At 36.3% G+C, this 14,829-nt stretch overlaps 2 protein-coding genes across 3 annotated transcripts; both read left to right on the top strand.

Moving 5' to 3' along the window:
- On the top strand, positions 1-3,385 carry LOC123216870 (phosphatidylinositol 4-kinase gamma 5-like). Of its 2 annotated transcripts, none has more exons than XM_044637499.1 (2): positions 1-377; positions 844-3,385. In XM_044637499.1, exon 2 carries the CDS (start codon positions 1,129-1,131, stop codon positions 3,055-3,057), a length of 1,929 nt encoding a protein of 642 aa, XP_044493434.1. In that variant the 5' UTR covers positions 1-377; positions 844-1,128; the 3' UTR covers positions 3,058-3,385. The 2 variants fall into 2 exon arrangements, with proteins under 2 accessions (XP_044493434.1, XP_044493435.1); XM_044637500.1 differs by having other exon boundaries at positions 107-377; positions 1,042-3,385.
- Positions 3,386-7,453: 4,068 nt separating this feature from the next.
- Positions 7,454-14,347, top strand: LOC123217086 (heat shock protein 90-5, chloroplastic-like). The gene is made up of 19 exons (XM_044637848.1): positions 7,454-7,918; positions 8,179-8,252; positions 8,573-8,698; positions 8,805-8,898; positions 9,009-9,092; positions 9,227-9,370; positions 9,784-9,900; positions 10,305-10,349; positions 10,442-10,522; positions 10,669-10,773; positions 10,849-10,989; positions 11,496-11,588; positions 11,761-11,838; positions 11,931-12,185; positions 12,576-12,678; positions 12,831-13,005; positions 13,081-13,186; positions 13,649-13,738; positions 13,823-14,347. Exons 1-19 carry the CDS (start codon positions 7,667-7,669, stop codon positions 14,036-14,038), a joined length of 2,379 nt encoding a protein of 792 aa, XP_044493783.1. The 5' UTR covers positions 7,454-7,666; the 3' UTR covers positions 14,039-14,347.
- The last annotated feature ends 482 nt before the right edge of the window (positions 14,348-14,829 follow it).

Raw genomic sequence — 14,829 nt, 5'->3', positions numbered from 1 at the left:
TGTTCTAGAGCCTTCCATCGCAAAATTCACGATCCATGTGAGAGAAAGGGTGTGAGAGGGAGAGAGAAAGAGAAAGAGACTCTTCCTTCTAACCAGGGTTAGTTTTTAACCCGACTTTAAGCGCAAAGTTATAGTTCGTCTCGTCCTAGGACTCTGAGACACAACAGCAAACAAGGTATATAGTGTGATGGTCTGCGACAACAACTCACTGAGTCAGCGTGGAACCATTCCCTGCTGCTCTTGAATGTTGAAACTTTTCCTTTGATTTCATCTTCACCACCTGCCGCCTTTCTATATGCTTTTGAATTAATTAATCACTGCGTTTTTGTTTTTTGAGGAGTTTGAGATTGTGTGGTCCGGTCAGATCTCGGAACCTGGTAAGTCTCTTTTGATGTTAAATGCTGCTTTTTAGGTTGGATTTGATTGAAGGGTGTTCCAGTTATGTTTGTTATTTTATTTAGTTTTAGTTCAGAGCTTACAGGCAACTTTGTTAAATTAGTTGCTATTAACGCGTTAGCGTTTAAGAGAATGTTGCTTACAGAGATCGAAAATGTTTTAGATTCTTTGCTTGTGAAATGAATGTTCCCTGTTTTCATATTAGATGATCTAGATCCACTCGTGCTGATTATTTTTGTTTGTTTTCCTTTTTACTTGAAAAAAGTGGTTTTCTGTTATAATTTTTTAATAAATAACTTCCATCAGTAATTACCATTTAGCTTAACTCCTTTTGTTCTGGTATCTATTAGGAATTTGTTATTATTATACAACCATTCTTTAGTCAATCGCCTATCTTATCTGGCATTTGTTTCTAGTATCTGATAAAATTGTTGTTTTCTATTTCAGATTTTTTACTCTTGATCGGTCACTTACAATGGTTTGCTGAATGTAGCATAGAGTGTTATATTAGTTGCTCTGTTTCTGGTTTCTGTCCAGAGTTTTCAGCCTTTTGGAGTTGTGGGCTGAGATCTAACTGAAATCATCAATTGATGATAATTTGGGGATTGTTTTCATTAATTAAATATCAATTGGTCCTTGGTTCAGAGCTTGGCGCCTTCTTGGGAAGGAAGGAAGACACTCTCTTCCACAGCCGCTGCTGACCAGAAAAATAGTTGGTTTCTTGTCCATTTCATGTCTCATAAGTTAGACAGCCCAGTTCAAACCCAGATGGCAGTGGCAGTCTTTAAAACTCCGCTTAGCGGAGAATACCATGGGAACAAGAAAATGGAAGGGAAACAGCCTGCAGGGAGGAGACGGGTTTTTGTTCAAACAGAGACCGGTTGTGTATTGGGGATGGAGTTGGATCGCCGTGACAATGCTCATACTGTGAAAAGAAGGTTGCAGATTGCTCTCAATGTGCCCACTGAGGAGAGCTCACTGACTTTTGGGGATATGGTGTTGAAGAATGATCTTAGTGCGGTCAGAAATGATTCCCCACTTCTCTTGACACGGAACATTCTGCATCGGAGTTCTTCCACTCCGTGCCTTTCTCCTAGGGGAAATGATATCCAGCAAAAGGATAAGAGTGGTCCTATTGAGATACTGGGGCAGTCTGATTGCTTTTGTATTACCAAAAAATTGATTAGGGAAATTGTGAAGGCAATTAAGATGGGTGTTGATCCAATTCCTGTTCGAAGTGGGCTTGGAGGTGCATATTATTTTAGAAACAGCGGAGGTGAGAATGTCGCCATTGTGAAACCAACAGATGAAGAGCCTTTTGCACCGAACAATCCCAAGGGCTTTGTTGGTAAAGCACTTGGTCAACCAGGCTTGAAACGTTCAGTTCGGGTTGGGGAAACAGGGATCAGAGAGGTAGCTGCTTACCTTCTTGATTATGATCACTTTGCAAATGTGCCTCCCACTGCCCTGGTGAAGATCACACACTCAATCTTCAATGTCAATGATGGGGTAAATGGGAGCAAGTGTCACAAAAATGATCTGGTTAGTAAGATTGCATCTTTCCAGCGGTTCATAAAACATAATTTTGATGCAAGTGATCATGGGACATCAAGCTTTCCAGTTTCTGCAGTGCATCGCATAGGGATATTAGATGTTAGAATTTTTAACACTGATAGACATGCGGGAAACCTTTTAGTGAGGAAGCTTGATGGTGTTGGAAACTTTGGTCAGGTGGAGCTCATTCCAATTGACCATGGCCTAAGCTTGCCGGAAACTTTGGAGGATCCTTACTTTGAGTGGATCCATTGGCCACAGGCTTCAATTCCATTTTCAGATGATGAACTTGATTACATTAGAAAACTTGACCCTGGTCATGACTGTGAAATGCTGCGAAGGGAGCTCCCCATGATCCGAGAGGCTTGTCTGCGGGTGTTGCTTCTCTGCACAATTTTCCTAAAGGAAGCTGCTGAATTTGGTCTCTGTCTCGCTGAAATTGGTGAGATGATGAGTAGGGAATTTCGTGCTGGTGCAGAGGAACCCAGTGAACTGGAGATTATTTGTATTGAAGCGAGGAAGCTGGTAGAGGAGAGAGAGGTGTTTTCACCTAAGGCTGATATGGGAGATGAGGAGTTCCAGTTTGATATAGATTGCGAGGAAATGGAATTTGATTTTACCCAGAAAATGGCAGCTGATGACTGTGGAATTAGGGCTTCATTTCAACTTGGAATTGGGTTTGGGAATGGCCGTTGTCCACTTTCAAAACTGGAGGAAAGCATTGAGGAGGCGGAGGAAGGTGATGAAGGCGATGGAGAACAAGAAGTTGGGACTTTGCCAGCTCCTGAAAGGATCCCATCCATCTCAAAACTTTCCATGTCACTGAAGAACACCAGTCTGGGTGAGAAGAAACAGAAGTACCAGAAATTCCTTGGTTCAAAACCTGAAAATGGGTATCTTTCTAATACATCTTTGGGACACAGAAGTGCCAATGAGTTGCTTCCTGCTAGTGTAAGCTTTGTGCAGCTGGCAGATTTAACTGAGGAGGAATGGATGCTGTTTTTAGAGAAGTTCCAGGACCTGCTCAAGCCAGCATTTGCTAGACGTAAATCAATTACCATAGGTCAGAAGCAGAGACAGAGGCTTGGTACATCATGCCAGTTTTGAGGTTTAGAAACCAGTCTAGTGTGGTATGGAAGGGCAGCCATGATATGACATGAAGAAATAAGATGTAGGTTTGTGGGAGCATTAGATTGTTAGGGTAGATTTACGTAATGGGTTTTCTGCATGGGAGGTGTTGTAGGTGAAAGCAGTAGTACGAGGAATTGCTGTAAATTAAGTGGATAGCTGAGTAGAATTGTTTGTATTTTCTTTTTAAGTTTTTGTGTTGATATTCCTCCTCTTTAACTCCATATGGGACCTGTCTGATAAATAATTTGTAGAATTTTGTCTTTTAAAATAAAAAGTTGATGTAAATGCTGACCCGCTTCGTATATTTCCAATTGCATTTAGTTTATGATTGTTATTTCCTTCAGGAATTGAGTTGTTATTGATATGTTTTGTTATTGTAAGAGACGAAGTCTTGTGAATGCATCAGATGGAGCTCACAGGAATCAGCAAATAAAATAAAACTGGATTTCTTGTCGCTTGCTTTGTGGCTGTAGCGTAGTTTGGTGGAGTGGATGTCAGTATCGACTTAATTATGTAAATGTGTTTTATGACGTATTTCTGTGTTTGAAAACATCTGGCGCTGATCCACAGAATTCTTTAACATGTTAAACTTTTGCGCTGTTCCACTTTACTGGACTGCATTTGTAACTTGTTAACTTCACCCTGAAAACGACACAACGTCTCTGTTATGTCATGGACATGGTTATTCAAGTCAAACTATTCAGGGCAAGTAATACAAGTATATTTTGGCCATGCCGACATACAATACCAACCAATTAAAAAGGTAACAGAAACACGACCGGTTGGACTTCGTCATCTCATTTCAAGTTGCCCTTGTAGCCTTTACTTTATTGACTTTTCTTCCCTAAATCTGCAAAACATATAGGGTTCTATGATAGTTTCTTCTGCTGGCTTTAGTGGGTTATCGGCTTTTGCTGTATCTGGAAACGAGAGGATTTGGAGTTATTGTGGCTTATACCATTCATTTCGTTTTGATAAGTTAAGTTGAGCCGATGTGTTTTTTTTTTCAGAATCTACCTGGTTTGATAGTGCCAATACTAGATTTAAATACCACTTGATTACGTTTGAAAAAGAAAGAAAGAAAGAAAGAAAACTATAACTGGGTTCTAATATTCGTGCAAGAAACACTGAAACAGTACCGCTTTATTCTGGAGTTCTTACACAGAACATTCCACAATGTCTAGAAGCTTTGCTTGGAGGATGGGCAGCAATGGTTGAGATTATGAGTGTTGTGTTTTATGCGTCAATATCAAACAAGTCATGTTCACGTGCATAATCCAAAGGATAGACATAGAGGTTTAGTGAAAGTCTTCATCAAGCGGCCAGTCATTGACAGCAGCCTAGCCAATCCCACTTATCATATAACTCTAATTTCTCTCGCCCAGCCTGCTGTATTTTGTAATTTACTGCTACTTGTCTTGTCACTATGAGTGAGTGGTGGTCCAATATGTTTAATTGTATTCTTCTACAAGGTTTAGATAGCGTTTAGTGGGTCTTCTTGAAGCAAAATAATAATTACATTTGGCTAAATATCTGGTTTTTCAATGACTTAGAAGGACATCTGGCCATGTGGAAATCAAGCTGTATAATAATCATACTTTGCTTACTCTTTCCTTCTTCAACTAATCTTGTTTTCATCAAGTAATTCAACTTTGGTATAATGTCTTTGGTCTAATATGTGATAAGACCTAACAATCCCATTTTAGAGATTAGAATAATTATAATTTAGTCTTAAGATAAGGATAAATTACTCTTGTTTCTTCAATTAGGTACACAATCTCACAATGTATTGTGAGAAAGGAATAGATTGGAGTAAAGCAAGCTGCTGCCAAAGCCCATCATTTTGAGACCAAAACAGACTGAAAATGAATACTTTTAAAGCTTATTTATTTGTATGAGGTGAGTGCAACTATTGATGGGGATGGACCATCATGATTCTGTGCAGTGGCATTCCACATGTCTAGAGCTATTTGAAGGTTCTTTTACACTCTTGTCTCATCTTCACAACGCAAACACCCAACAACTTTAATAATGGTATGGCATTCCTTTTACTTGGTATCAAGATGTGCAAATTATTCTAAATGTCATAAGTTGAATACGGCTAAGGATGCAAGGATGACTTCCTAGCTGCAATCCTAGGACATAACTAAACGCGCTTTCTGCAAAAGTTGGTTGATGTGTTCATCGAAATTAGTAAGGTTTCTAGTTTAGAGGGCTGGTGTAGATCAGAAACCCAAAATTAAAGAAATATGTTGGGCTTCCTTTGAGGAACTCAATTGTTGATATTTGTAGAACTGGTTGTTTATTGGGCTAGATATATGAAATGAAACATCAAGTATTGATCATTTTAAGTTAATGGGTGTGGTGTGGATGATAATTTTTGTTAAGATAATGTAAGTGGGTCATGGAGGACTAACTATAATCAATGAATTTATATGCCCTTAATTTTAAGCATTTAACTACGTATTTAAATAATATATATTTGATATTATATATCTCATCCATTTTATCAGATAATTCAATTTCATAGTTTTTTTTTTTTTGTTTTTTCTCCTAAATTATAATTTTAGTGTATGGGGCTAGTATTCAATTTCATTATTAATAATTTACCTAAGGCTACATTGATAACTTTTGCTTTTCCTCAGGTTTAAAGATATTTAACAGTAAAAATTGTTTTATTGACAATAAATCAAGGCCAAAGGACTTATTCCCACCCAAAGTTTATTGCATTCCCAAATCAATATTTGTTAAGTATAGACGATTAAAATTAACGAAATCAGTTAACATTATCTTTTTTCCCTCAATAATTTTCTTTTAAAATTAAATTTTAAAATATTATATTTTCTTTCTTATAATTTCTGTCTTTTTTTTTCCTTTCATTTTTTAGTGTTATCATCAATCCGCTTTCTTTTTCCTTCCCTTGTTGGTGCTGAAAAAAATCATAAGAAAGTTTGTTATATTCCCAAATCAATATTTTCTTATCGATTTGAGAATAAAACCAACTTGGGTGGAAATAAGTCCTTGGGCCACAAATCAATACTTGTCAACCCATTCACGCCTTTTACTTGTCCCAGCATACCCGTCTTAACTACCCATATAAAATTAGATCCCAATGTTTTGAAGCCCAAAAGCCATGGTCTCCGGCTGTTCTTTTTTCCAAGGCTTTTGACTCCTGGCCCCAAGCACACATAAAGCACATGTCCATCTGGACAACACACTAGTTAGGTTGGCTACAAATCAATTTTAAAAGCTAGGTCGTTTAGGATTGAATCAGTTTGAATTTATTGAGATCATGAAGGTTGATTTGTTTATAAAATTGAGTTGAATTGAAAATAGAGGTAAATCAACGCTGCTTAGCTTGCAAATCTAATAATAACTCGTTCTAATTCATATTTAATTTGATTCATATCGAATAATTGTAAAATAATATCATAAATCTGATCGGATTATTAACTTGAATTGAATCTCAAACTTTAAACTTTGGAACCAAAATAAACTCGCACTGCTCTTAACTATAACTCAACAAATTTGAATCACCTCATTCTGATTTCCTTTTGAGTTGAACTCAAATTAAGTTCTACATAAATTATAATACTCATTCAGTGTTATCTGGAGCTTTTGATTATACCCTATAAACAGATCCGGCAAATGCTAAAAATCACGTTTTGTGACCTCATTTTGTTTTCAAATAATCCAAACACTCGGCTTTTGTGTGTGTCCCATTTGATTTTGTTTTTGGTGTTGGCAGGGAACTGAAGATGAAGTTGTGGCCTTGTCCCATGGCAAGCAGTTATGGGAGTTATGTAGAGAGAAATATGAACCATTGTGGCTCAAGGGAGGAAGCCACTGCAATTTGGAGCTGTAACCTGACTACTTAAGACATCTCAGGAAGTTTATATAAGCTATTTAGATCACCCAGAAAGAGCTGGAAATAGCTTTAACCTGTCTGTTTTTAACTATCTAACACTCCCTTCCAATTGTGGTTTGAAGATATGGTGAGATCATTTGGATTGTGTAAGGCAGACAGCTGCTGAGGTTTAAGGTGGCTAAGAAAGTTGAATACGTTAATTAGCTTGTAGATTTGTTTGAATTATATGTGACAGAAAGTAATCAAATTCAATACAGAAATTCCATTCTCAGTAACATTGGCTTTTGCAGGTTGATTATCTACTCAATGGGAAGGAAACAAATAATAGTTGCAGCGCCATTGGAACTGAAAGAGCAGCTGTTTTGTATTATAAGCCAGTGTAAAGTTTGCCGCATTTCAGCTTATTTATTTATTAATTTATTTTCATAATTTTGGTTATGAATCTTGAAAGGTATATAAACAAATCGATTACTCGTGAGGATTTGAGAACGTAAAAAGAAAGGATATTGTTTGATGGTGAAATGGCAGATTCTAGGCCATACAATTCTACGAACATAGCTCCAAAACACCACTCGTCACCATTGTTGATTCATTTTTCTTTCTAGAACCATCTACTCTTTCTCCTAAAACCCCTTCGCAGGGTTTTAACTCTCTTCCAACTTTCACTCCTTTCTTCTTTCTTTCTCTTCAAACTCTTTCTACCGAGTCTTGGCCTTGATGGCTCCGGTTATAAGCAGAAGCTTAGCTACTCCCTCTCTAGTTTCACTACCCTTTTCTTTTAAATACTCCAATAACAAGCACTTAAGTCTCACAAGTTCTCTCTTCCCGCAAAATTGTCTGAGAAAGGGCTTTTCTTGTTCAGCTTTGAATTGGAAGAGGAACAGTCGCCCCCTCGTCCGCTGTGAGGCTGCGGTTGCCGATAAGGAGGCCGCCGACACTTCCGGTGAGAAGTTTGAGTACCAAGCCGAGGTGGGTCTTTCTTTGTTTTCTATTTTTATTTTATCAAGGCTTTTTTTGCATTTTTAGAAATTTTCTTACTAGGTTTTTATTGTATATTTTGGGGTTTATTTTTAAGTTTTTGGCGTACCAATTTGGACGAAAATTTGATCGATTGGTTCGTTTATAAAAATTGAAGTTAGAGGCTTTTCCTGTCTATTGTTTGCAATTATTTTATAGTTATCATTTATCTCTTTGCTTTTATGGAGAAATGACGTTTGAGAGGATTGCAGGTAAGTCGTTTGTTGGATTTGATAGTTCATAGTCTATACAGCCACAAGGAAGTGTTTCTGCGAGAGCTTGTGAGGTGAGAAAAAGCACTTCTAACTATTCAAATGATTTATCGTTCCTCGTATAATCCTACCATCACATATTGAATTTATAATTAATATGGATACTGATGCTGTGACTTGATGTCTTATTTGTAATTACGAACTTAAAATTTTATGGGGTTTTAGTGACACTGAAGAAAGAAATAATAATAACTTCCAATATCCCTATCTCTTGCTTATCATCTCAGCAAGTATCTTAAATATATGAACCTATGTTTGTGAACATAGCATTCTGAAAGCGGTTGTGCATCACCCTGGTCTAGAGGCTTATTTTTTATTCTATGTTGTGTTCCAGCAATGCAAGTGATGCTTTAGATAAGTTGAGATTTTTAAGTGTGACTGAGCCCTCACTACTTGGAGATGCTGGTGACCTAGAAATACGTATCAAACCTGATCCAGAGAATGGAACCATCACTATCACGTAAGCATCACTCTAATGTTCATTAAGCTTTACTCTAATGTTCTTTTTCACATATTTTCTCAATAATCCATTGTGATGCTGAAAAATGGTTACACTGAATTCTCAGGGATACTGGTATTGGAATGACAAAAGAAGAGCTCATTGACTGTCTTGGAACTATTGCTCAGAGTGGTACTTCAAAGTTCCTAAAGGCTCTTAAGGTATTTGTTTATTGTTTACATCTGCAAGTCTCATTAAGTGTTCATCAAAAGCTGACTTGTATGCTTCTTCTGTAGGAGAATAAGGACTGACTTCTGTGCTTCTTCTGTAGGAGAATAAGGATTTGGGGGCAGACAATGGTTTGATAGGTCAATTTGGTGTTGGATTCTATTCTTCTTTTCTTGTTGCTGAGAAGGTAACATATGCTTTTTCAGCTTACTGATAAAGACTAATGATTTGTTATTTTTTTACTTTAATCTAATTTTCTGCTTAGCATGCTTTTTGTGGTAAGTTGATCTGTAAGCTTGATTATATGTTTTATGTAATTAGGTGGTTGTGTCTACAAAGAGCCCACGGTCAGATAAGCAATATGTTTGGGAATCAGTTTGTGACAGTAATTCTTACACGATTAAGGAAGAAACTGATCCCGAGAAGCTCGTATCCCGTGGAACACAGATCACACTTTATTTAAGGGTATTCTAGCCTTTTTCTTTATTTCCTCATTATGTTATTTTTTGATTATGTGAAGGAAACCTTTATTTATTTATTTACTTTTGAAAAGCTAAAGAGAAATCAAGAGTTTGATTAGATCCTTTTAACTATAATTGTTATCTTCACTCTCATTTTACTTGAGTATCTGCTGGTGGGATTGCTTGCAGATGTTATAGTTGCCTATTACTGTTAGGTTGTGTTGTTTATTGTCATTTAAAAAAATGAAGGACGGCCGTTAATTTTTTCCTAATGTCTACCTTCTTTGTCACTCTTTTAATCTTTATTTTTTCTATCATTGTATTTACATAAAATAATTTAAAAAAATCTGTTATGGGGCTTGGATTTAGCATTTTTGTAACACCACCGACAGCCTAATACTTTTTATTTCTTTGTAGGAGGATGATAAGTATGAATTCTCTGATCCAGCAAGGATTCAGGGTTTGGTGAAGAATTATTCGCAATTTGTTTCTTTCCCTATTTATACATGGCAAGAAAAATCACGAACCATTGAGGTGAGTACATTTATGCTGTTTGTGGTAGCAGTAATATTTCCTCTAGGATAAAGGCCCCATTTCAGAAGAATTGGAGGTGTACAGTTGATTGGTTTTGTGTTGAGTCATATGCTGTTGTAGAATAAGGACATAATGGTTGTTTTGCTCTTTGTTTCCTTTCTTTCTTTGTCTTTCATCTTTTTGCCACATCACTTGTCCAAGTGTAGTCTGCCTTCATGCCTTGTTGAAATCTGCTAGCTATTAGACAGATAAATGCATAGAGCCAATACAGGCATTTTTTCCAAGTGGTATATATACTTTGTAATAATGCCTCTTCTCAAGTCTCTTAATTAGTTTCTGAACCTGTTTTATTTGCACAAACAAGAGTTTTCTATTAATTCTTTCTGATTTGAAACTTTGGGTAGGTGGAAGAGGAGGAACAACCCAAAGAAGGGGAAAAACAATTAGAGGTAAGCAACTTGTCTAGTCCTGATGGTGTTTATTGCAGTGACATTTTCTTGGCAAGATTAGTCTTTTAGTGGGTTAATGTGTTCTTTTCCAGGGTGAAAAGAAAAAGAAGAAAACAACAAAAACTGAGAAGTACTGGGATTGGGATCTAGCCAATGAAACAAAGCCCATATGGGTGAGTGTAATATGAGACTGTTGTCAGTATATAATATATAATATTGATCTTCATTTGTTATATGAGTATTTAACTGTATATCGTTTCTTAACTCTTGTTTTTATAAGAGTTTTTAATGGATAAGTGGGCTTATGTCTTTGTTGCAGATGCGGAATCAAAAGGAAGTTGAAAAAGAGGAGTATCACGAATTCTACAAGAAGACTTTCAATGAATTTTTGGATCCACTTGCATACACTCACTTCACCACAGAGGTACTGCATACCTCAGTATTGGTTACTTGGATGCATTATTGGTAGGAGATGAGTTATACTTTGGACTCTGTGCAGGGTGAGGTGGAGTTCAGGAGTGTTCTTTATGTTCCTGGAATGGGGCCTCTAAACAATGAGGATGTGATGAATCCAAAAACAAAGAACATACGGTTGTATGTCAAGCGTGTATTTATCTCAGATGATTTTGATGGAGAGCTGGTAGGTTTTTCCAAATAGCGAGAGATTCTCTAAGTAAACTCTATTTTTGGGTTATTGAGGTTTATCTTTGAGAATGCTTGTTTTTCCTAGTGAGGCATTATCTGAAAGAAAATTCATATCTTTAATGGAAATGGAATTTATATATTGATATTTAATTAATACCACTATTGCTTTTTACATGAGATTGGATAATCATTGTCCTCCCTTGTGATTTGGCTAAAATATGAGCAGGCCTATCTAGCTCTGAAACTTTTTTTGGTTTATTTAGTCTTGTCCTCACATATGCAATGATTATATGATAACACTATATTCAAAAGAATGTTACTCCATTTATTTTTTGGACTAAGAATTAGAATGGAGACTTGAATTATTGTAAATTGTACTCATAAATAGAATCACGTTGTTTAGTTTAGTACAAATTTAGAGGGAAATCTCAATGCATGGACATGCACACATTATATTCTGATTTCATGATAGGAATAACTTATTTGATGTTTGATTTGTAGTTTCCACGATACTTGAGCTTTGTAAAGGGTGTGGTGGACTCAGATGATCTTCCTCTTAATGTTTCTCGAGAGATCCTTCAAGAAAGCAGAATTGTAAGACACAAGCATCCCACTTTTTTTGTTCTATTTTACACAATTTTCTGCTTAATGTAGTGAAGAGCTTCTAGTCTTGAATTTAGCATTTGTGGGCAATGCTGCCTTGCTTATGGAGCAACATTTTATTTCTTTTTGTTTATAATTCATTTCCTTATTCTTTGACATACAGGTAAGAATCATGAGAAAGAGACTGGTTAGGAAAACATTTGACATGATTCAAGACATCTCTGAAAGTGAAAACAAAGAGGTTGGTGGCACCTAAGATGCACATTCTGTTTTATTATTATTTTTTTTACCCTAAATTGTTTAATCACAGAAGTATTGTCACACCGATTTCAGGATTACAAAAAATTCTGGGAGAACTTTGGCAAATTTTTAAAATTAGGATGTGTTGAAGATTCCGGTAATCACAAGCGCATTGCACCTCTGCTACGGTTTTACACATCTAAGAATGAAGAGGAACTGACAAGCTTAGATGAATATGTTGAAAATATGGGTGAGAAACAAAATGCAATCTATTACTTGGCAACAGACAGTTTGAAGAGCGCTAAGAGTGCTCCATTTTTGGAGAAGTTAGTTCAGAAAGATATTGAGGTATTTACTTTAGGTGGATTTTACTGGTATTATGAGCGCATAATAACTATCATCATATCATAGGCTGCTGTTGCAAAAATGTTTGATTCAGCAATTGAAAATTAGGTGAAAATTGAGTGCTGAATAAATTTATTGTCACTTTGTGATCTGCATGGTGAACACTAGCTAACTAAAGAGAGGAAAAAAGAGAGTAGAGCTAAATTGCAGTTACTTTTTCTTCTGGTGTGCCGATAGGTATTGTTAGATGTAGTGGATGTTTCATTATTTGTTCTCTGGAAAATTGATTCCATGTATTTATTGTGGATGCTTAACGAGTTATGGCATTTTCACATTTTCTTTCTATCTTTTCTTTTTTTGTTGGATTGATAAGGTACGATCATTTTGATTTAGGTACTTTATTTGATTGAGCCTATTGATGAAGTTGCCATCCAGAACTTGCAAACCTACAAGGAAATGAAATTTGTTGATATCAGCAAGGAAGATTTAGAGCTTGGTTAGTTATCTTTTTCTTCCCTGGTTATTTTTACGCAGTTATCTTTTTCTGCCCTGTTTATTTATTTGCAGATCTGTTTTCCTTTTTTATATGTTATTTTTCATGGGGCTTCTGATTTTGATTTTCTCTCATTGGACCATTTGGTATGCCAGGTGATGAGGATGAGGTGAGAGAAAGGGAAACTAAACAAGAATACAATCTTCTTTGTGATTGGATAAAGCAACAACTTGGTGATAAGGTGGCCAAGGTCCAAGTTTCGAAGCGTCTAAGCTCATCTCCCTGTGTGCTTGTTTCTGGCAAGTTTGGATGGTCTGCTAATATGGAAAGGTTAGTAATGGTTTTTCCAGTGCCAACAATAGAAAGTCAACCATTGTATTATTAACAATATATTTCTCTTTGAAGGTTAATGAAAGCACAAGCTCTTGGTGATACTTCAAGTTTGGAGTTCATGAGGGGAAGGAGAATACTGGAGATTAATCCAGATCATCCCATTGTTAAAGATTTAAATGTAAGACAACACCTACTGTGATACTACATTTTGAAGTTGACAGATGACATGAAATGGGAAACTGGTTTGTGGAGAACCAATGGATATAGTAAAGCATAAATAGAAATCATCCTAATTAGTAAATAGTGATTAAATTCTTTCTATATATAGCCTTTTGAAATCTTTATTTGATAATATAACAAATGTTTGAATTAGAGGTACAGGTTTTTTACATTTAAGTATTTCTCTACTATCATAAACGATTATATAATGGGTATTAGATTCTTCTGACCTAACCAGCCATTGCATGCGGAAGTACTGGTGTCTACTTGAAAGTTAGAAGATACATCTGTTTATATCAATGTTGGTGGGTAGATTGTTAAGGATTTTACAGTTACTCATTGGGTTAGAAAGCTGTTATTGTTTCTGACGGACAAATGCATAGTGCTTTAATATATAATATTGTGATATCTGAATATGCAGGCTGCATGTAGAAATGCCCCTGATAGCAGTGATGCCAAGAGAGCTATTGACCTTTTGTATGATACAGCGCTGATCTCTAGTGGCTTTACAGTAAGGACAAGGCAAATCTTTTTACCAGTTGTGCTTAATTTTGATTAACTTCATGTCACCTCATTGTTTCTCTAAATTATGCAGCCTGACAGCCCAGCTGAATTGGGCAACAGGATCTATGAGATGATGGCCATGGCCCTTGGAGGGAGATGGGGCAGATCAGAAGGGAATGATGAGGTAGAGGCAGAGGCACCAGAAGAGAATGTAGCAGAATCTGAAACAAGTGCCGATGAACCATCGGAGACAAAAGTTTTTGAACCATCAGAAGTGAGAACTGAGAGTGATCCTTGGCAAGATTAGAACTTTCTTTTAGCACTATTAGAACAATTTTGGCATTATTCCATTGTTAGTTACATAAATCATATGCTTGCTAGAGTGTATGTAAAGGGAGGAAAAGAAGGGATTGGGTGTGTGCCTGGTTGTTTTAGAGAAAGGAGGGATACTGGGAAATTCTATGGAAGACAATGCAAGGGTTGCTCTTGCTTATAATGATTTATAGTGTTGGCTGCACCGACGAAAAATAATCTGGAGATATTGTATAGACTTGCATATGGCATACTACTGAATGATCGTCAGAAATCAGAACAGTGTCTGGCACTTCATGGTCCACATCCGCATTCCCTATAGATTTGATGGTACAATTTTCAATTGCAATACAGAAAATGTTTGATGTTTACTAATTAAATAATTTTGTGCAAAAGGAAACGATTTGTTATCTGCAAAACATACAAAGGAATGAATAAATACTAACATTTGCTCAGTGGGTGACCCTTCTAGTACCTTAAATTTATTACATAGCTTAGCATCTTTTTCTTCTTTTCTCTTAGATTGCATATCCACACAAAACCGTTGATATCAAAGGTGTTTTTTCTCATCCTAACTCAGACGATGTGATATGCTAAATTAATTTAAACATTGTGAAAGCATGTTATGCTGCTTGCTTGCTTTGTCGATTAGACTTGGTTGTCAATGCGTAAACACCCTAATCATACGAGTAAATTATAAGTTTTTATAATCTCTCTTTGTATGCACACACACAACTATGGACTATAAATACCACCGAGGGTGTTCTCTATCTACGGCGTGTGTAT

The sequence above is a fragment of the Mangifera indica genome, chromosome 5 (assembly GCF_011075055.1).
Source record: "Mangifera indica cultivar Alphonso chromosome 5, CATAS_Mindica_2.1, whole genome shotgun sequence".
NCBI classification, from domain to species: Eukaryota; Viridiplantae; Streptophyta; class Magnoliopsida; order Sapindales; family Anacardiaceae; genus Mangifera; species Mangifera indica.
This window is presented reverse-complemented; position numbering and strand designations above follow the sequence as displayed.